Genomic DNA, 22,521 nt, shown 5'->3' on the forward strand with positions numbered 1-22,521 from the left:
TTGCAGAGTGCCAGCACCCAGCATTGCCCCCCAATGATTGCAGAGTGCCAGCACCCAGCATTGCCCCCCAATGATTGCAGAGTGCCAGCACCCAGCATTGCCCCCCAATGATTGCAGAGTGCCAGCCACACATTGCCCTCAATGATTGCAGAGTGCCAGCATTCCCCCCGCACTTACCTCTCTTGCAGCTTCTCTTCAGTCCCCGGCTCCCAGCGTCTCCGAGTCTTCAGTCCTCCGGCGCCTCCTCCTCGTCCAATGGCACGGTGTTTGCCTTTCGGCCAATCAGGAAGCGGGAGGACCCGCTCCCTGATTGGCCAAGAGGAGGATCCGTGTGACAATAGCGAATTCTCATTCGCTATAGTCACAGAATGGGTGGGTCCTTGGCCGCCACGTCTGCGGCTGCGGGGTCCGAGCGCGGGACATTCAATTGTACTGCGCTCGGACGCGCAGAGGGATTCAGCCGGTTCTGCGAACTCGCAGAAAGTTAGTAACCGATTCTATGGAACCGGTGCGAACCGGCTGAATCCCACCACTGGATGTGCTGGCATCTGCAGATGCCTCTTTTGGCCGCAAAGTTTTGCAGGCTGCTGTCTGGAGGGCTTTTGGCCTTCCTTGAGGGTGTTTACTTTTTGTTTAGGTGGGCCTCATCTTTTGTTCTGCTGAGTCCTATGTTGCCTGGTTGGCAATGTTTAGCCTTGGGGACTTGATCTTTTGTGCTGTTCCCACCCCTCATTTTATGGCACTGCTTTGGGACGTCCCTACTGATATGGATCAAAGAATTGCGTCCGTCAATGAACGATAGAGAAAACTGGATTTTTGATATACCGTAAAATCCTTTTCTCTTAAGTTCATTGACGGACGCAGTACCTGCCCCTCTATTATGGGGTTGGGTTGGTGTTACTTTCTGACTCTGCTTTGATACAAAACTGACATCCTATGCAGGAAGAGAGGGTGTACCCTCCGGGACTGCCCATAGGCGTAGCCAGAACTTTTTTTCTGCCTAGTGTCCTACTCCTGTAGGGGGCTGATTAACCCTACTGATATGGATCAGAGAACTGCGTCCGTCAATGAACTCAAGAGAAAAGGATTTTACAATAAGTCAAAAATCCAGTTTTTGCAGTTAAATTAACTGGTCATTTTTTGCCTAAACTTGAAAACTGTTGATAGCTCACTCTAACACTAATAAAAACCTAATGATGATAATTTGTTGTAATAAAAAAAGTCATAGATACATGGTTTGAAAGACATTTTCTTCCAGTGACCAGCATAAGTTATAAACTTGCACCCTTAGAACAACCTGCAGTTGATTCAAAGTAAGAACAGGAAAAAAAATTATAAATTCTCCCTTGTCCCTTGAGGAAAGAAGTTACAAAAGCGAGTAAGACCAACAGAATTTTGACTCTGACTAGGCCATTTACCTGTTTCTCCTTCAACCACTATGTGGTCATTTTTGCTGTGTGCTTTGAGTCATTGTCATGTTGGAAGGTAAACCTTCTTCCCTTCCCACAACTTTCTTGCAGAGAGCAGCAGATTTTCCGCAAGAATTGTATGATATTTTGCCCCATCCGTTTTCTTTTTATCCTGGCAAGTGCTCCAGTACCTGCTGCAGAGAAACACCCCCATAAAAGGATATTACCACCTCCCTGCTTTACTTTAGAAGTGTAGTTATTTGGATGGTGAGCTGTATTGGATTTCCGCCAGACATATCGTTTAGTGTTGAGGCCAAATAATTCTGGCATTCCTCTCCTACATGTAAAAATGATAATTTCTCTTTCATGCATTGATAGACACAGGTCCAGAATCTTCTTGACAATTGGGTTTTGCTGCCCCCTACAGAAGTAGGACACAAGGCAGGAAAAAAAAACTTTACAATGCCTATGGGGCAGTCCTAGGGGATATACTCCCATTCTCTGCTATATGCACTCTGCCTAGTCAGGTGTAAGGACCTAGTTTCTTGCTGGGATCTCTGGTCCTAGCATTTTTTCCTTTTTTTAAATGGAACTTTTTCCCCTTTTTTATTTTCTGTTCCTATGAGAACTACAATCAACTGCCAGAATGGGCGATGGCCTGGATATTCTGGATCCTTATGGTCTCCCCAGTCTGGCCAGTGAGCATGTGCAGGCCTCAGCTCTGAGCTAGGTCAGACACAGCATAGCCCCACTGGACTGGGGCTGGCCCTGCGAGTAAAATGTCTTGCGGTGCCCACCTGGTTCCTAGATGTAGTAGGTATGGCCCTGGGGGTAAGCATACTTATCTAGGTCCGCATTTGGGGGAAGGGGGTGTTGTCCTGGTGGGGACTTCTGCTAGGCCCCCCCTTACTGTTAGAATGTCCCTTGGGTCGCAAGGAGCTGCCATTTTGTCGTGGATGGCTGACTGTGTCTTCGGTGGCCATGTTTGTGTAGTCCGGCGGCCATTTTCTTGCTGTTTCCCATTAACAAATAGCGGTGGTCATGTTTTTTGGAGCCTTATGGGCGGTGGGGGCCCCTCCTTATCCTCTAGTGCTGAGTCCTGGACTTCCTCTTTCTCTCGGATCGCTGCATGGTGTGCAGCATCTGGCGTTCTTCTCTGTGCCTGACAGTGATGGCGAGTCCCTGTGGGTGCCATGCGGCTCTCCCTCTCTCTGCTATAGCAGCGGCTGGTTGTGCTGGTACTTTTGGTGTTGCCAGGACGGCGGTGAGGGGTCACTTAGCAGTGTTCTCCTATTTTTGCTTGTGTGGTTTCCCTGGTTAACCATGGAGTCCCTGGAGCATATTTCACCACTTGATCCCCTCTTGGAGGCTGCAAGCCCTTCTGGATCCCAGTCCACCCTGTCTGCAATGGCGGCGGTCCTGGAGTCCTTAGTGTCCAAGGTTGATATGGTCCTGTATAAACGGACTAGCAAAAAGCGTCCCCCGCCTTCACCTGTCTCCTCAGATTCTGAGTCTGATCTGGCCGCCGCGGACGCGAGTCGCACTGCTGGGTCTGCGTCCACACACCTTGAGTGCTCTCATAGTGAGAATAATTCTTCTACTACAGCTGTGTCTAAAAAGGCGCTTATGGATGCACTGATTGTATCAGTGCAGGAAACATTAAAAATGGAGGATGCAGCGAAGGCGCTGGTTCCTGTCGGTACCCGCAGATCCTCAAAAGCGGCAAAGGTTTTCTCCTTTCCTGCCTATTTTGACAAAATTGTCGCAAGTCAGTGTGGTTACCCTAAACGCAATATGGTGGTGCCTAAGCGTTTTGCTAGAAGGTATCCTTTTGAAGAATCCCTGTTAAAGAAGTGGACGGTCCCACCTGTGGTGGATTCTCAGGTTTCCAGGCTGAATAAATCCACTCTAATTCCGGTGGAGGAGTTTTTCCCGCTTTCAACCACTTCTGGACCGGGCCTTTTTTTTTTTTTTTTTTGCTAGAAAATTACTAAGAACCCCCAAACATTATATATATATATATATTTTTTTTTTTTAGCAGAGACCCTAGAGAATAAAATAGGAGATTGTTGCAATATTTTTTATCACACCGTATTCACGCAGCGGTCTTACAAACATAATTTATTTTAATAAAAAATACTTTTTTAAATTAAAAAATAAGAAAACAGTAAAGTTAGCCCAATTTTTTTCTATAATGTGAAAGATGTTACGCCAAGTAAATAGATACCCAACACGTCATGCTTCAAAATTGCACACGCTCATGGAATGGCGACAAACATTTGTACTTAAAAATCCCCATCAGCAACATTTTAAAACATTTCTACAGGTTACCAGTTTAGAGTTACAGAGAAGGTCTAGGGCTCAAATTATTGCTCTCAATAGAACTATCGCAGTGATACCTCACGTGTGTTTTGAACACTGCGAGCGAACAGCGGTGGGGCCCTTAAAACAAAAGTTTTGTTTTCCTATCCTTTTTTATTTTTACACTTTTAAAAAAAAAAAAAATTTTTGATCACTTTTATTCCTATTACAAGGAATGTACACATCCATTGTAATAGAAATAAGCATGACAGGACCTCTTTAATGTGAGATCTGGGGTCAAAAAGACCTCAGATCTCACATCTACACTAAAAAAGAAGTCTTTTTTTTTTTTTTTTTTTTCATGATGAAAAAAAATGTGCTCTTTAAATTCGTTGCTAGGAAGCGACTTATGACATCGCTCCGAGCCTCCATGGCCATAGTCGAGTGAGGGCCATCTTGCCCTCAGGGGACAGCGCACTTGATTGTTTTCCCTGCTACCGACAGGTCCAGTAAGCAGGGAAAATGACCGGAAAGCTGCTGGTGGGAGGGGGGGGGGCACCTCTCCCTCCGCCCATAAAGATAATCCCACGGCGAGTCCATGGGACCACCCTTAAGTTAAAGCGGACTGCCTGCTTTTTTAAAAAAACAGGGTTATGGCAGCTATGTGCTACCATAACCCCGGTATTTAACGTCCATGTACCGGCGTAAATACACGTTGGGCGGTCCGGTTCCTTTTCGGTGTTTTTAAACAGAGGTGTAGATCAGCGTTTTGGCCTTGGGTACCATCAAAGGCCAGAATTGGGCCCTGGCCATTTACAGCACCTGTTTGCCACAAATTCTTTGGTTCACACCTTTGTTCAGGGGTCTGCCACCTGGCTCCCCCGGTGAGGTCTCTGTTACCTCCGTGGGACCTCAATTTGGTGCTGTCGGTTCTTCAGAAACTGCCTTTTGGAAATATTTGTGAGGTTTCTCTGCTTACTCTGTAGAGACAAAGTGGTGCTTCGTCCCTGCCAGTCGTTCCTTCCTAAAGTTGTCTCCATTTAAATTAATACATTGTGTTGCCTTATTTGTGTGCTAAGCATCCTAAAGAGATTGCCTTAACATTCTTTGGATATGGTTCGGGCAATCAGGGTGTACCTGGCGTCGACTGAGTCGTTCCGCAAATCGGATTCTCTATTTGTCCTCACGGATGGACCCCGTAAGGGGCTGGCCGCGTCTGCTGCGACCATTTCTAGATGGATCAGGCAGATGGTGGTGCAGGCCTATTCCATTAAGGGTCAGGATTATCCTTTCCCTGTTAAGGTGCATTCTATGAGGGCGCTTAGTGCCTCTTGGGCCTTCCATCATCGAGTTTCGGTAGTGCAGGTTTGCAAGGCGGCCACCTGGTTGTCCGTGCACACTTAAACAAAATTTTATAAGGTAGATGTGTTAGCATCTGCTTCTTTTGGCCGCAAGGTTTTGCAGGTTGCTGTTGGAGGATTAGTCCTCTTTGAGGGTGTTTTTTGTTTTTGTCAGGTGAGCTCCAGTTGTTCCTGGTTGGCTAGGCGTGTTTCTTGCTGTGTTCTTCCTGCCCCTCATGTTGACACTGCTTTGGGACGTCAAGAAGATCTGGCGCCGTGCCCGTCAATGATCGAAAGAGAAAACTGGATTTTTGTCTTACCATAAAATCCTTTTCTATGATGTTCATTGATGGACACAGCACCCACCCCTCTATTGAGTTGGGTTTTATGTTCTTGTGACACTGCTTGTTACAAAACTGAAGACCTATAGCAGGAAGTGGGAGTATACCCCCTGGGACTGCCCTATAGGTGTAGTCAAACTTTTTTACGCCTAGTGTCCTACTGCTGTAGGGGGCAGCATTATCCCCCAAGGGTCAAGAAGATTTGGAGCTGTATCCGTCAATGAACATCAGAGAAAAGGATTTCACGGTAAGACAAAAATCCATTTTTTTTTTTTTATGCACTAGCATGTTAAGTTATTTCTCATTTTGTATATACGGTACATGAATTTGTGATGTGTGTGTGTGTGTGTGTATATATATATATATATATATATATATATTGTTCTACTTGCACCAGCACTTCTTTAGCATCTGATATATCACGGTTTTTGCGTACTGATACTTTAACAGAAGTTTTTTAACACAGTCCTCTTTATTTGAAGGTCTTATTAGGTATATGGTTTAGTTCTATGTAATTTAGAGAAACAGGTAAATCCAGCTCATGCTGATCTAAATATCTGCACAGTATATTTTTAAAAAGATTTTTTGTAATAAGCGCATTTTTGAGTGTTTTATATTTTCTTTCTTGGCCTTCGTATTGTGTTAACAGCTTCTATATATAGGCCTTTAGCACGTGAGGTTTCTTTTTTCAGCATGAGTGTTATTGGTTTGATTCCAAGGCTGTGTCATTGAAAGCTTTTCCAGTGTCCAGTCACCTGAAGGTATACTCTTATAACCCATGGTGTATGTGTCCTGCCTGTTGTCCTGTACTGGAATTTACACACAAATCAAAATGTCTCATATCAGTCTGTGTAACCATTGGAGCATTTTTTTTTTTTTTCTCCTTATTGCAGTCCCCCTAAGTACTGTCACTAGGACAGGACATGTGGGGAATTATCTTGTAGAAAGACACAAACCACAATTGAGGTTTTTGCGTAAATGTTTTTGGCCTATGTTCCACTTTTATTACTAAATAGTATACATTTCTAGCTCTTGAACTCCATTAAGGCTGAGTTTACACTCTTTTTGATGTCAGACATCACATGTGATTCGCAACGCATTGCTGTGCAGATCGCATGCGTTGTCTGTATGGACATTACAGATTGTATGGCTGAATTTGCATCACATTCGGACAAAAATGGTGCAGGACCTCTTTTTTTGTCCGCACTAGAATCGGATCACATGGGTGTTCACACCTATGTGTTCCGATTCCTGCACCATTTCCCGTAGCGGTTCGCATAGGGCAGTGTGAACTGGCTCCGAGAGCTATGCGATGCGGGAACCCGCACAGTATATGTGTGAACCCAGCCTTAAAGTGACCCGCTGGCTTTGTTTACTTTGCTTTATACTGTTGATTTAACAGGTTTGTTTCTGCTCTTTAGGCAGTTGATTCTTCTACTTGAACTTTATGGTGCCAGGGATATTTATGACTACTTGCTGCCAATTTCTATGAATCTCTGTGGGGACAAAGTATCGTCAGTACGCTGGATCTCCTATAAACTGGTGAGTTCCTCCACAGTTGTTTGCCAAAGCAATTAAGTTGGACATAATTGAGGCCCACAGAGTGGGCATAGTGGAGCCCAGTTTGTAAGAAAACATTACGGTTACATTACAGAGCATTATACTTTAGCTGTGTATGTATGTGTATAATTTTTTTTTTTTCAATCTTTTTGAGGGTCTCCTACTGTGTTGTCTATCTGTAGAGGTCGGACACGCTCCCATATTTTATTGAATACACTGAAATTGCAGAGAAAAAACTAAGCATGCATACTGGCTAATCTGTTACAACTTACATTAACTATATGCCATCTTGCATACTCCTAGTGAATCAGAGCCTTTACAGCAGCTGGGAGACCTTATGGAAAAGCCAAAAGCTTTGTAGATTTGCAAGTGTGCATGCATAAACTAATTTTCTCTATCGCTCATTGACAGACGTAGTCCTCGGTGATACAGCACCTTCAGGTTATGTTGCCTCCACAGGAGTAGGACTAGACAGGAAATGAAAAATGCTCTGGCCACACCCCAGGGGCAGTCCCCGAGGGTATATCCTCTCTCTCTCCGCCACAGCAAATCAGTTTTTTTCTGTCTAGTCAGGAGTAAGGACCTAGATACCTTGCTGGGATCTTCGGTCCTGGCAGGATTTTTTTCTTAGAAAATAATTTTTTAAGACAGCTTTTTTTCTCCAGGGTTCCTGTGAGATCTTCAAGCAAGAAAGCTGAACTGGGCGACGGGTGGGATGTTGAGATCCAGTGGTCACCCCAGTTCAGCCTACGAGCGCGTGCAGGCCATAGCTCCGCGCTGGGTCGGCCGCGACATAGTCCCACTGGACGGGGACTGACCCTGCGAGTTAAACGTCTCGCTGAAACGCCAAAGACCATGAGTCACGGCGCCCGTATTGGTCGACAGCCCTCCTACCTCGGTGGAGAGGGGTACTGTCAGGAGTTGGCGCCCGCCTGGTTCCGGTATGGTGAGTAGTATGTTCCCCCTGACGGGTCTTGTGGTGAACGCGGGCCCCTCTCTGTAATGGTAAGGATGGGTTCCCCTCTATCCTACAACATGTCACAGATCCCCCTAATTGAGTGTGATTTTTGTGTACAAGAAGCCAGGAGGCTTGGTTTGGGAGCTGACAATCTAATTGTAAAAATGTGTAAATGATTGTAGTCAGTGGCAGTACTAGAACTTTACTGTGATAGTATAAGGTATCCTACCTGTCAGTAGCCACAGGGCGATGTCTATACATGTATACTGCATTCCAGATCATTCCTCCAGCTAAGCAGATGCCTCCCGACGGCCACGGACCGCATACGGCCCGCTAGGGTCCGGTACCTCCGACCACGCTGACCACCATGAGGGTGAAGGGTTGTGAGGCCGAGATCCTTCTGCAGACATGCCGCTATTCTGTGCAGGCCGCCGCCATTGTCTGGTAGATCGCACGAGGCCGCCATTTTGGTGTAGCCTCGTGTCTCCAGCATGGGGGCGGCCATGTTTGAGGTGACTCAAACACCTCATGGAGCCAGGGGGAGGTGCCGGCAGGCGTGTTAAGGGGCGGAGCCGCCTCTTTTACCCAGGAAATAGGGCCAAAGACTTCCTGTCTGTAACAAGACAAGCACTGAGCAAGCTGATGAAAACTTCTGTGCATCAGGGATGAGCCTTGGGGTCTGTCTCTCTCTCTCTGTGGGGTCCAAAAAGGCAGGTAACACTGAGGGGCGCTGTTGCGACTGGGGGACACACAAAAAAAAAAAAGTTTTTTTTTTTTTTTTTTACTTTGTCATTTTTTGTCGCTGGCAAGTGTCTTGTATAATCATTGACCCTGCCGCATAGGTATCCCCACCTGATCCCCTCAAGGTGGCCGCAGGACCCTCCAGTACCCCACTTGTTTTTAATGCATTATCGGCAGTTTTGGAGTCTTTGGTATCCCGGGTGGAGGTGGCCTGTCAGGGACGGGGGTCAAGTAGCGACCCCCGCCTACCCCTATTGTTTATCAGATACTTCAGATACGGATTCGGAACTGGTCAATGCAGTTGCAGGTCCCTCTTAGGGGGCTGTTGTCTCAGGTAATATCTCCTCAGCAGTGAGGAGCACGTTTCTGCCTCCGCCATAGCACAAGAGTGGTGGATGCACTAGTTGTGTCCATCCGGGAAACCTTTAGTCTTGAGGTTACACCGGCAGAGGTAGCTGAGACTGAGATTCCTTTTTGGTACTTGTTAGTCTACCAAAAGGGCGAAGGATTTTCCTTTACCCAAATGGGGTCGTTTTGAAACGAACCCCTGTTATTTCCAAACGCATGGCTAGGTGCTATCCGTTTGAGGAATTCCTCTTTATAGGATAGACGGTACCACCTGCTGTCTTGCCACAGACTGTTAGGATAAAAAGACCTCGTAACTAACGAGGACCTTCCTTTTCTGCTCATATAGAGTTGTTCGTTCCGCGAGGGCGGGCGATAAGGCGAAATCCTCCAAAGCCCCTTTAGAGGGGTTTCAAAGGGCGCTGGTTGGGTAAACAAAGAGTCCGGCTCAGCCAAGCCTGAAGTATATAGCCTCATGCGCCCCTACCCATCTCTGGGGTGGGGGGGATGTCTTCACCGGTTTCTGGAGGACACAGGATCGAGTTTCGATCACTTCCACCGGTGCGATTCTTCCCTTCTAACATTGAACGGTTTCAGGGGTTCTATTCGAACCTATTCACAATGCCCAGGAAAGAGGGCAAGGTGCGTCCAAATCTGGACTTGGGAAGAAATAGAGTCCATCCGTACAGTGGTGGCCTCCCTGCATCAAAGAGATTTCCTGGCATCCATAGACATATAGGATGCCTATCTTTATATCCCCATCATCGCAGGACATCAGCGTTTTTTCGCTTTCCCAAAGATCATCCCTGGTTCCCACCAGGAGACTGAACTATCTGGGCCTAAGGTTGGATACATCCTGGGCAAGAGAGTTTCTCCTTGCTGGGAAACTCCAGAAGGTTCAGTCAACTATTCGGATGTTGCTGTCCGTCAATTGGCTGGGACTGATGGTGGCCTTCTTAGAGGCAGTACCGTATACCCAGTCTCATACCCGAATTCTCCTGAAGGAGATTCTTTTTTAATGGAATCAGAATTCCGATTCCCTGGACAATCGGATCCGGTTGAGCGAGCGGACCAGGAAGTCTCCGATGCTCAACCAGGGGAAGTCATTTCTTCCGATAGTATCCAGATTACCAATAAGGGTATCGGAACTGAGAGAGATCAGATTTTGTCTGATTTACTGGATCGAGCAGCTCTAGAGCAGCCCGATTCGGATCCAATCGCATATGGCCTCTTCATCCAGAGGTTTTTCCCTAGCTGTCCCTTCATTGGGACATCCCGGATGTGGATCTGTTGGCACCTTGGCCTAACAGGAAGGTGAGGAGGTTTGTAGCTCGCGCCACGATCCTCTAGCGGACGCAGCAGAAACGCTAATCGCCCCGTGGGGGCAGTATCAGCTACGGCATGCCTTCCATCCTCTCAAGTTGCTGTGGGAACTTCTTCGCAGGATAGAGGTGGAGGGAATTCCAGTTATTCTGGAAATTCCGGATTGACCTCGTCGAGCCTGGTACGCCGACTTGGCGAGGCTAGTCGCGGACGCTCCTTGGAGACTTCCTCTCAGGGAGGATTTGCGGTCTCAGGGACCGATCTTCCATCTTGCTTTACAGTCGCTGGTTTAATGGCCTGGCCATTGAGACCCAGGTACTGAAGGACAAGGGAGTGTCAGCTTCAGTTATTCCTACCTCCAGTTAAAGCAAGGAAAGCGACTTCCAGCACATGGAAGTCTTATATTGCATGGTGTGAATCTATTGGATTTCCCCCACAGACCTATTCGGTGACCCGAATTTTGGTCTGTCTGCAACAAGGGGTTGAGCAGAAACTATCCTTGAGCACGATCAAGGGTCAGGTTTTCGGCGTTAGCAATCTTCTTTCAAGAAACCTTTGGCTAATCATTTCTTGGTGCGGAATTTCATCCAGGGGGTGCGACATCTGGCTGCGCCAGTGTGCGCACCCTTACCGCCTGGTATCTTAATTTAGTGTGGTCGGTTCTTCAGAAACTTCTCTTTGAAGATATTAGGGAGATTCCCTTGCTTACATTCCCAGAAGGTGGCCTTCTTGGTGGCCATTACTTCTGTACGCAGGGTGTCAGAACTGGCCGCATTATCCTGTCGTTCCCCAGATCTGGTGGTTCATAGGGATAAGGTGGTTCTTCTTCCGAATCCATCCTTCCTTCCTAAAGTGGTTTTCGTAAGACGGACTCACTTTTTGTGATCACGGATAGCCCTTGAAGGGGGTTGCCTGTGTCTGCCGCGACCATATCTACATGGATCAGTCAGACGGTGGTACAGGCTTATTCTATTAAGGGTCGGAATCCTCCGTTCCCTGTTAGGGCGCACTTCACTCGAGCGCTCAGTACTTCCTGGGCCTTTCGCCATCAGGCGTCAGTGGTCCAGGTATGTAAAGCGGCCACCTGGTCGTCGGTACATACCTTTACAAAATTTTATAAAATTGATGTGATGGCATCGGCGGATGCCTCATTTGGCCGCAAGGTTTTGCAGGCCGCAATTTGAGGAGACCGGTGGTCTACCTCGAGGGTTTTTTTCTGTTTGAAAATTTTTTTGTTGAGTCTCATCATTAAGGATGAGCATTGTAAACTTCTAGTTGGCACCGGTTGGGCCTTCTAGATTTGGATTTGATTTCCATTTTCCCACCCCTCACTTGTGATACTGCTCTGGGACTTCCCGAAGGTGCTGTATCACCGAGGACTACGTCTGTCAATGAGCGATAGAGAAAAATGGATTTTTGTAAAATCTTACCGTAAAATCCTTTTCTCTTAGCTCATTGACAGACGTAGTACCCGCCCCTCTGTTTTTGAGTTGGGTTGGGTTAAATTCTCTAAGCACTGCTTTTGTGACATAACTGATTTGCTGTGGCGGAGAGAGAGAGAGGATATATCCCTCGGGGACTGCCCCTGGGGTGTGGCCAGAGCATTTTTCATTTCCTGTCTAGTCCTACTCCTGTGGAGGCAACATAACCCGAAGGTGCTGTATCACCGAGGACTACGTCTGTCAATGAGCTAAGAGAAAAGGATTTTACGGTAAGATTTTACAAAAATCCATTTTTAACTTTTCAGAATGCTTATATTTTAAAAGAAAATCAAAAAACTTGCATTCTACTTAACGCAAACTGACGTAGCCCTATGTCGGCTAACTTTAAGTAGTTGTACTGGGGTGATGCCTAGAGGCATCATCCTGGTACCATTTTTTAGAGCCGGCGGTACCGACCGATGCGGCTCAGCAGCCGCTCGATCGTTACCCCTGCGAGCTGGAGGGGACGCCCCCACCGCCTTCCGCGGCTCTGCCCGGCTCTCCGACGGGTTAATGGAGTCCCGATTAAAGCCGGATGCGGCTTCGATCGGGTCTCCGATGACGTAACCTGGAGGCAGCGTCCATGACGTCACGTCCGGGTTACTCGGCTGCTAAAGGCGCCGAATTTAAAAAGTTAGTCTATTCAAAAATGCTGTTTTCGCCATTTTGAATACATTGAAGTGTAGTGGAGGGGTCTAGGGTCTTTTAGACCCCCCAATCCCTCCATAAAAAGTACCTGTCACTGCCACATTGCTTGTGACAGCAATAAAAGTGATCAGATTTTTTTTTTTTTTTAAACCTGTGGTAAAATGTAAAAAAAAATAGGAAAAAAAAAAAAAAAAAAAATATATATATATATATATATATATATTTAGCCACCCCCGTCGCCGTGAGCTTGCGCATGAAAAAAATGTATATGAAAGTCGCGCCTGCAAGTTAAATCGCTGTTCAAACCACACTTGTGAGGTATCACCGTAATCGCCAGAGTGAGAGCAATAATTAAAAAAAAAGAGCTACTCTCTAACTCTAAACTGATAACCATTAAAAATTCTTAAATCGTTGCCTATGGAGTTTTTTATTGACCGTAGTCACCATTCTGCAGGTGTGTGCAATTTTAAACCGTAACATGTTGGGTATCTATTTACTCGGCGTGACATCATCTTTCACAATATACAAAAAAGATGGGCTAACTTCACTGTTTAATTTTTTTTAAAATGCAGTGAAATTTAAATTTTTTGTAATTTTTCCAAAAAAATGGCGTTTGAAAGACTGCTGCGCAAATACCGCGTGACAAAAAATATTGCAAAGGCCACCATTTTATTCTCCAGAGTCTTTGCTAAAATTATATATATATATATAATGTTTGGGGGTTCTAAGTAGTTTTCTAGCAAAAAATACTGATTTTAACTTGAGAACAAAATTTGTCAAAAATGGGCTTGGTCCTTAAGTGGGCAACCACCTGCTGACCGCAATACGTGTGTGTGTGTGTATATATATGTATATATATATATATATATATATATATATATATATATATATATATGTTGCAGCTTTGAAGTGGTTTACCGGGGTTTTGACTGAAGCAATCTGGTCATCCCCTCCTGTTGCTCATTAGTGTTTCTCGGGCTTATATTTCTTACCAGTGAGCCCGGGAAATGTTCAGACGGCTCGCTTGGCTGGTCACAGAGGGTGAGGAGGGAGCAGATTGTCTCTGATCACTTCTATGATTTAGGAGGACCATCACTTCTGGTCTAGTGCAGAACTAAACAACTATTTATTTATTTATTTATTTTTTGCTTTTAAAGGTTGAGAAGAGATTTGGGGTCTTAGACCCCAGGTCTCTCCATAAAGGGGACCTGTCATCCCTTATTGCTATTACAAGAGATGTTTACATTCCTTCCAATAGGAATAAAAGTGATCAAACAAATGTAAAGGGACTTTGTAAAATAAAGAGCCCCCATCCTTCCGTGCTCGCACGCATAAGTGAAAGTATATGTAACTCGCCACACCTTTGTAAACAGTATTTGCACCACACGTGAGGAATCGCCACAAGCGCTACAGCGAGAACAATCATTTTAGCGCTAGACCTTCTCTGTAACTCTAAACCGGCTGCCTGTAAAATATTTTAAAGTGTTGCCTATGGAGTTTTTTAAGTATCGTTGACTGACGCCATTCCACGAGCGTTTCACAATTTGAAAGTGACATGTTGGGTATCTACTCAGTACAACATCATCTTTTATAGTTTACCAAAAAATTGGGCTATATATTGTGGGGTTTTTTTTTTTTTTTGTTTTTTTTTTTTTTACATTAAACTCATTAAAGTGTATTTTTTACAAGAAAAGTGCATTTGAAGAAAACGCTTTTATGTGACACAAAAAATTGCAACAATCACCATTTTATTCTCTGAAGGTCTGTGCTAAAAAAAAAATGTATGTTTGGGCATTTTTAATAATTTTCTAGCAAAAAATACAGATTTTTGCTTGTAAACAGAAAGTTCCAGAAAAGGCTCTGTCCTTAGGTGGTTAGGTTTATTTTTTCTTCTCCAGTTCAGGCCGTTCATCACCAAAGCACCTGTTTTAATTACCCACAATGCCTGTATAAATAGAGGTCTTGGAATGCGTTTCATATATTTTCTGGTAGACTAAATGCCTGAAATAAAGCATTCTTTGTTTTTTTTTTTTTTTTTTTTGTTTTCTTTCTTTGTACACATTAGATTTTTTGGGAAGTAATGCTACAGTTGCTAATGATGTTGCAGTCATTGAATTTTGTGTGTTTTTGCTTTGCAGGTCAGTGAAATGGTGAAGAAGTTGTACTTGGCTCCTAATCCAGCATTGACTTTGGATGTTATGAATAAACTTGTAGAGCAGTTTTGCCAGAGCCCAAAATGGTCTGGAAGGCAGACATTTGTGTTCATTTGCCAGGTTGGTTTTTGATGTGTCTGAAACTGAGATTCTAAAACTTGATTTTTATTTTTTTTTTTTTTTAAAAAGCTCAGTTGCATAAAAAACTTTTATCGCTCTATATTGAACAAATAATTGTGTAATTCTGTCCACCCAGTCCTTATATTTACACAGCCCCATTATGTGGAACAGTGAAGCAGATAATACCACTTTCTGTCAGTTAAAAACTGTAAAAGTGTAAACTGTAAAAAGCTAGTGGTGTTTTCTCCACCCCTAGTCTGCAGATTGGACATTAAAGGATGTGCAGGTTGATGAGGATATCTCTATGCCCACTGCTTCCATCTGGCCATATGTTCCTTGTTGGTAAATTTGCATGCAGTACACCTTCAGCATTCCTACCAATTGCTCTACCAGTTGCTGCTAGATAAGGGAATTGCAATAGGCTTGTGACAAATCAAATTGAGGAACCTTGTTGCATTAAAACAAAAGATTGAATGATTTAAAAATACAGAACTGCAAGAATTTTATATTGGTTCAGAGATCAGCTTTAAAACCCAACTGAAGCCAAAACTTTGTCCTGTACAGGGACACAGAATCTTTAACCAGAGGTTTAATGAAATTGCCTTTAGATGATCGGAGACTGACAAAACAAGCTGCAGGGGCAACCCTTTTATAACTTCTCCCACTCCCAGCTATCTTCAATTTTTGCTAGTGTTTTTTTTTAGGTAACTGACCTCCTTTCTACACTGATAGAAGTTTACCTCTTTTCTGGGGAGATTTCTTGTGCTAAATGGTTATTTTTCAAGATTGTTGGCTACACCATAGCCACTGCAGCTTTCACCTGAGTCTTTGGTTACCATACCTGGACCCCACCAGGAGGAAGATGCCCTTCTCCCTCTCCCTGTGGGGACACTTCCTTTAGCACAGACTTGGCGCATGGTTCGGAGGGTGGTGTTAGGCTATTCCCACAGAGCCTTCTATATGAAGAGTTGTCCCTGCCTTCCTCTGGCACTGGACTCCACGGTCTTCTTCCTAACCATAGTGAAACTTTCTGCCATAATTTTCTGATTTCATGGGCAGATTTCAGCCCTTTTAGATGTTGTAGATAACATAGGCCTCTAATGAGCCCCTTCAGTCTCCTCTCCCGAGTTGACCTCTGACTTAGCCATTACTGCAGATGCGCTGGCTGAAGGGAAGGTAGATGAGATGTGCTGGGAGTCAGCAATGATTTCTTTCCCTCGTAAAGCACTGGATCATGCAATTTATTTATTTTATTTTTACCTTCATATAAGCTTTTAGATAAGGTTTTTATTTTTCATTTCATTTGGATGTGTTTCTTGTTCTAATTATTTAAAGTAGTATTAAACCCTCAGTGGTTTTTTTTTTTTGCCCAACACCTTAGCACAATAAAAAAAAAATCACTTCGTAAGTTTTGTTAAAATTCTTACCCCCACACTTGCAGTTTACAGCTTTCAATGCTACTGGCTCCTGAACGCTTCTTCCCTGAACTTCCCTTTCTCATAGGAAAGAGTTTACAGTGGACAGTGCATTCTCCAGCCAGTCTTTTAGCTTGAAGGGAGGAGGGGGGATAAGCAGGGCAGTTCCTTGCCATTTTAGGATACAGGGCAGTGTGTTTCTATGGGTTTGTACAGTGTGGGAGACACAACTCTAGTCTCTACCTGCAAGGTTGGCTTCAAAGGATTTTAAAAGAAAAGAGCCACCCTGAAATGGGAAAGCTGAGGCAGTCCTGGCACCAGCTTAAACTGGAACACTGGCTTAATTAAAAGATGAATTAAAGCTGCATACTTGGTAAGTGACTAAATAAGTTGCTATAGGTGCTTAAAAACTGAGGATCTAATATCATTTTAATTATATGCAGGCTTTAGTGTTGCTATATTAGTATATATATATATAATGGCTGAGACTGTGGAATATATACCTTGCTCTTAGGAGACAGGGCACTTAAGGAATAATAAATGAACAAATGAATCTTCAACATGCCATTCAATATGAAATATTTCAACAGCTGATAATCTGCAGTGTTTAACCAGTTCCCGCCTGGTCTATAGCAATTTGATGCCTGAGCAGGCTTTTAGTCATTCTGGGTAGACAACATATGTCTTCCTGGAACGAGCCTGTGCGAGCGCAATCCATCACCAGCTGTGTCCACCAGACACAGCTGATGACTGATCAGTTTACCGGGCTGCTGCCAGTACCAGATGATCGCTATGATTAATCACAGCAAATCACATGTCAATTGTAAACAATGAATGGCTTGTCACAATGATCACACGGTAAAGACCGGGCCCAACACAACACAGCCAATCTGTACCATGTAATCCGCGCTGGCAAATCATAGCTAATCACAACAAAAACTGAATTGATTTTATTCAGTAAAATGCTTGCTTATAGCAATAAAATTAATTGCTATAAGCAATCCTCTTATGTAAAAAAATATTGATCACTTCCCCATAGAAATACAAATGTTACCATGGTAACATTATACTGCTGTGGTCAGTGTTGAAAACAAAATTGAAAAAAAAGAAAAATGTCATAAAGAAAAAAAATTAAACCCGGTAGTAATTACCACCAAAATAAAGCTCTAGTTGTGTGAACAAAATTATGAAAATCTAGTTTGGGTACAATGTTGCATGACCATGCAATTGTCATTCAAAATGCAATGGCACTGAAAGCTGAAAATTGGCTTGGGCAGGAAGTGGGTAAAAGTGCCCGGTATTGAAGTGATTAATAATGTCCCTTGTGTTGTGTATTTGACTAGGTGGAAAGAGTGGTCCTAACACAGCTGGATTTTCACAACATAATACTCTAGTGGGTTTTTTGTTTTTTTTTTTTTGTTTTTCTTAGGCTCTTATAGAAGATGACTGCCTTCCTATGGAGCAATTTGCTATGCATTTAATGCCTCATCTTCTGCAGCTTGCCTCTGACAGAGTGCCAAATGTTAGAGTTCTCCTTGCAAAGACCTTGAAGCAAACACTGTTAGAGAAAGGTAAGCTAACAGCTTTAGAAAACTGAATACTTACATTTTAAAAAATGTACAAAGAAATTTAAAGCATGGAGGATTTCCTTTATAGTTTTTAAAGACTGCATAAACATACACCTTGGAATTTGTAAAGTATGTGGCATAACCTGTGGCAACTTCATTTACTTGTCTGTAAGGTATATATAAATCTGTTGCAACTCTGACATTTGCATCTCTTGTGAATATGCAGATTTTTATTGACAAAGAAGATATTTGGAGGTGTTGGGAAACATCAGATCCAGTGAAATTTTAAGGTCTTATTTACCTCCACTTTCTTTATTAGGCTTCATTTTGGTTTTTTGGGTTCTCGCGATTGTGACCATGATCTCAAATAACACTGCAATCGCAAAATGCATATTCAGGTACCATTCATTTTCAATGGCACCTAAAATGCAGTGCAGTTTTGATGCAATGCGCAAAGCTTGCCGCACGAAAAAAACCGCCTCCTTTTTGGAAGACAATCTTGCAGTTGTCTGTGGCAAAACCGCACCATGTTTTAGATGCCATTAAAAATTAATTGCACTGGAACGTGCGTTTTGTGATTGCAGTGTGATTTGAGATCACATACAAGATTGCAGAGATTCTGCCTGAGACCCAAAATGCCAAATGTGAACCCGTTCACATTAAAATGCAGTGTGGGAGAGCCGCGTTCCTGTTCGGCTTCCCACGCTGCATTTCAATGGCACGGACCTTATGATCTGCTGCAGGGGGCAGTTTAAAGACACCCCCTATGCAGGTCGCAAATGATATGCGTATAACCACACTGGATCACATGGTACAGAAGTACTATGCTATGCAGTTGCTGTGCGTTTCAAAAGTAGTGCATTTAACTATTTTTGGTGCAGTGCAATTTCAGCCCATTCAAAATTAATAGGCTGAAATCGAACTGCACAGAATTGCATATGAGGTTCCTGTGCGATTCACATGCCATTCCTAGTCTGAATGGGCCCTTACTGATTTGGCGGTATTTGTTTTTTGAATTTGTTGTGACAATATTTCCTTACATTAATGTCCCAGAGATACAAACTAAAATTTATCCATTGCATCAGTGCTAACAATTCAAATGTTTTCTTGAATTCGGTCCAAGGTTTCCAAATACATACTCACTGCTAGAAATATTTTTTTTTTATTTTTATAAAATCCTCCCCCACAGGTCTTACTTTTGTTTCACGTTGTAATTGGAATCCACGTTTTGATTAGGAATGTTTCTATGTAAGACCTCATTTGGAATATGCAGTTCAGTTTCGGGCATCAGTTCTTAAAAAGGATATCGGGGAACTGGAGAAAGTGCAGAGAAGGGCAACCAAACTGATGAGGCATGGAGGAGCTCAGCTAGAGAAAAGATTAGAGGAACTGAATTTATTCTCTCTTGAGAAGAGGAGATTAAGGGGGAATATATGATATGATATGATCAACATGTATAAATACATTAGGGGTCCATATAGTGAACTTGGTGTTCACTTTAAGGTCAACACAGAGGACAAGAGAGCACTCTTTACGTCTAGAGGAAAACCGATTTTGTCCGTAAGAGCTGTGAAAATGTGGAATAGACTCCCTCCAGAGATGGTTCTGGCTAGCTCATTAGATTGCTTTAAAAAAGGCCTGGATTCTTTCCTGGGTGTACATAATAATGGGTACTAATATTTATAGGTAAAGTTGATCCAGGGAATATCCGATTTGCTTATCGGGGGATCAGGAAGACATTTTTTCCCCCTACTGTAGCAAATTGGGTCAACTGCGGGTATAGGATTGTGCCTATGGGATTGTATGGTTGGGTTTGCGTGACTGTTTTTTTTTTACTTGTTTCTTTTTTCAACCTGAAAGACCATTTCCTAATCATGCATCACAGGGCACTTCATAATCGTGACTTCTTGGGTTTATGTTGCCATCTTCAGGTGAATGTAAAAAAAAAAAAAAAAAACAATTAGGAGTCCCTTCCCAGCTAAGCTAATCCTGTTTTGAGCTAGTGTATTTAGGTGATGGGTGTACCTACAGATGTCTCTCTGAATATGTTTTTTTTTGTGGGCTTAGTTCCTTATTTTTGGCCTATTCTGAACACCCCTACTGAGCCAGGGCTTCATCTAGATTGGTTATCTAGGACCAGAAGGCCAAGAGGGAATGTACCCAGATCCTGCATGCAAGAGCGGGGACCGCCTGTAATGCTGTGGGGGGGCTGTGGTATATAGGGGGTCGTGTGTCTATATGGGGGGGGGCTCTTGTATATAGGGTGTCATATGGTTATACAGGATGTGGGGCTGTGGTATGCAAGGGGTCATATGTCTATACAGGATGGGGGGGCTGTGCTATATAGCAGGTCATATGTCTATACTAGATGGGGGGGCTCTGGGATATAGTGTGTTATATGTCTATACTGAATGGAGGTGCTGTGGTATATAGGGGGGTCACATGTCTATACAGTATGGGGGGGCTGTGGTAAATAGGGGGTCAGGTGTGCGGTGCACTATCTACCCCGTTGTCATGGCATGAGCTAGGCACCCTAGAAACTGGAGAGAATAAATTCATGTTATTTGAACTTGAGAGAGTGCGGCCTTGTAATGGCAGAGGGGAGTGCCCTGTGTCATGCATCTGTAAAGATACACATCAGGGTACATAAGATGGTTTTGTCGTCGTACAAAAGAGGGTTTTGTTAAAAATAAAGCTGTGTTAGTTTAAAAAAAAAACAGGCTTCTAGTTTTTTTAGCCTGGCTCCTAGATTCACAGAAAACGTGTCAAGCCCTGCATTACAGGTATCCATTAACCTTTGGGAAAATGGTTAACTTATGGTTTTCTTCTGTGTTGTGCAATTTTTATGTCTGAAAATGCTGCTGTAATTTATCCTTGGGTAAAATTATTAAGAAATATAATGAAGTTATCTGTGTTTGTGACTTTCATCTATTAAAAACTGGAGGATAGAAAAATATCTTGGTTACCTCCGACATAGTTCGATTTTTAGATACAATTTTCTAGTTTCTTCCGATAGTTTGGAATATAAAGAAGCCTAAGCTTTGAATGTTTCCTCACTTAAACAAAGCAGAATTACACTATTTCCAATAAGTCACTACTTTCAGTTCTAATACATAAAAAAAAAAACAAAAAAAGATAACAATATGTGCATGGTTGTACAAGTTTTACACCCACAGTGGTTCTGTTAAAGAAGCTTTGTTTTATGGAATGTGGGTGAAAACAATAGAGTGAGCTCAGCAATGTATAAAAGGGAGGTCACAGTCTATACTTCTGTCTATAGTTCTAACTATTTTAGCCTTATTTTATTTTTTTGCTATGTGAACCAATTTTAAATTCAAATATATTTTCTCTTTTGTTCATCGACGGACACAGCGCTCCATAAATCATAACTACTGGGTTATATTGGCAGAACAAAAAAAACACCTGGCTATGCCCATGGGCTTTCCTCAGCTTAGTATAGAACCCCCCCCCCCCCCCTGCTCTAGGTAATCAGTTTTAATCTGTCAAGTCAGGAGTAAGGACCTAGGCTCCCGGCTGGGATCTCTGGTCCTAGCCATTTTTTTTCTCCTTCCTTACACCTTTTTTGTTTCTTCTCTTGGGAGATCTACAATCAACTGCTGGGCGACGGACTGGATAATCTAGATCCAGTGGTCACCCCAGCCAGCGAGCGCGTGCAGACTGCAGCTACGCGCTAGGTTGGCCGCGGCAAAGCCTCATGGACCAAGGCTGGCCTGTGTGTTAAACGTCTTGCAGGGTCGTATACCAACCGGGCTTGGGTCTGAGACACAGCAGTCCCTTGGCCAACCGCTCCCCCACTTCGGAGGTGAGGATTCTGTCTAGAGCGTTACCCGCACAATGGAAGGGTAATCACAATCCCCGCCCCCCCCTCCCTTTTTGGCGTTTATTTGGGGTGGACGCGGGTTACCTCCAGGAAAGGTCGGACCTGCCTGCAGGTTCCCTCCTCCCATCCTTAAATCCCTCAGTGAGCTGGGCTTCCCCCCTGTCTGGACCTGGAGTCTGGTGGGGTTCCCAGGCCAGAGAATGCAGCGGAGATCCCTGGGGTCTTCCCCGCTATCCCCACTCTTTAAGGATCCTGGGAAAGTGTGCGTCCTGCCCTGGTAGTCTGGATGGGTCCCAGTGTGGGAGACCTAGGTGCATGCCCTACTGTTTGTAGTGTGGGTACAGTGCAGGGGGGTCCCAGTGCAGAGTGCACAGCGGAGTGTGCCTTAATGTGTGTCCTACCTTTTTGTAGCTGATGGTGGCCATTTTTCCTTAGTCTGGCTGGTCTCCGGTTAGCGGCCATGTTTGTGTAGATCGATGATGTCACGGGGGACCATTTTCCCTTAGTCCGAGAGACGCTGGAGTTGACCGAAGCTCCTTTTCCTCTTCTTCCTCCTTCCTCCTCGTCTTCCTCCTCGTCTTCCTCCTTCCTCCTCGTCTTCCTCCTTCCTCCTCGTCTTCCTCCTTCCTCCTCGTCTTCCTCCTTCCTCCTCGTCTTCCTCTTTCCTCTTCCTTCTCCTCGTCTTCCTGCTCAGTTTCTTCTTCCTGTGCCTGGGACACATGAACCGAGATGGCATCCATAATGATGGTGGGTTCGAATTCTCGGCGCTCCCCCGATCGGTAGGGTGAGTCTTTGGGGGTCCCTGTTATCTCTCTCGCTCTGCTGATAGGTATCCTGAGCCTTGTGGGGATGTTTTTAGTGGTCCCAAATTGTACTGCAAGGTCTTCCTTTCCTTATGGAGCCTCAGGGTCACATTTCCCCAATTGACCCTCTCATGGAGGTGGCAGGTCCATCGCAAACCCCAGCTTCCCATGGTT

At 44.1% G+C, this 22,521-nt stretch overlaps 1 protein-coding gene across 3 annotated transcripts in view; it reads left to right on the top strand.

Annotated features, from left to right (window-relative positions):
• The window catches only part of PPP4R1 (protein phosphatase 4 regulatory subunit 1), a 180,903-nt gene that overhangs the window by 156,207 nt on the left and 2,175 nt on the right, over nucleotides 1-22,521 (top strand). For all 3 annotated transcript variants that reach the window (XM_082259519.1, XM_082259520.1, XM_082259521.1), the window contains exons 17-19: nucleotides 6,813-6,933; nucleotides 14,586-14,720; nucleotides 17,565-17,706. In XM_082259519.1, coding sequence (XP_082115645.1) covers nucleotides 6,813-6,933; nucleotides 14,586-14,720; nucleotides 17,565-17,706 — 398 coding nt within the window. The remainder of the gene's footprint in view (nucleotides 1-6,812; nucleotides 6,934-14,585; nucleotides 14,721-17,564; nucleotides 17,707-22,521) is intronic.

The sequence above is a fragment of the Pelophylax lessonae genome (genome assembly GCF_965119305.1).
Source record: "Pelophylax lessonae genome assembly, chromosome: 5".
In the NCBI taxonomy this organism is placed as follows: domain Eukaryota; kingdom Metazoa; phylum Chordata; class Amphibia; order Anura; family Ranidae; genus Pelophylax; species Pelophylax lessonae.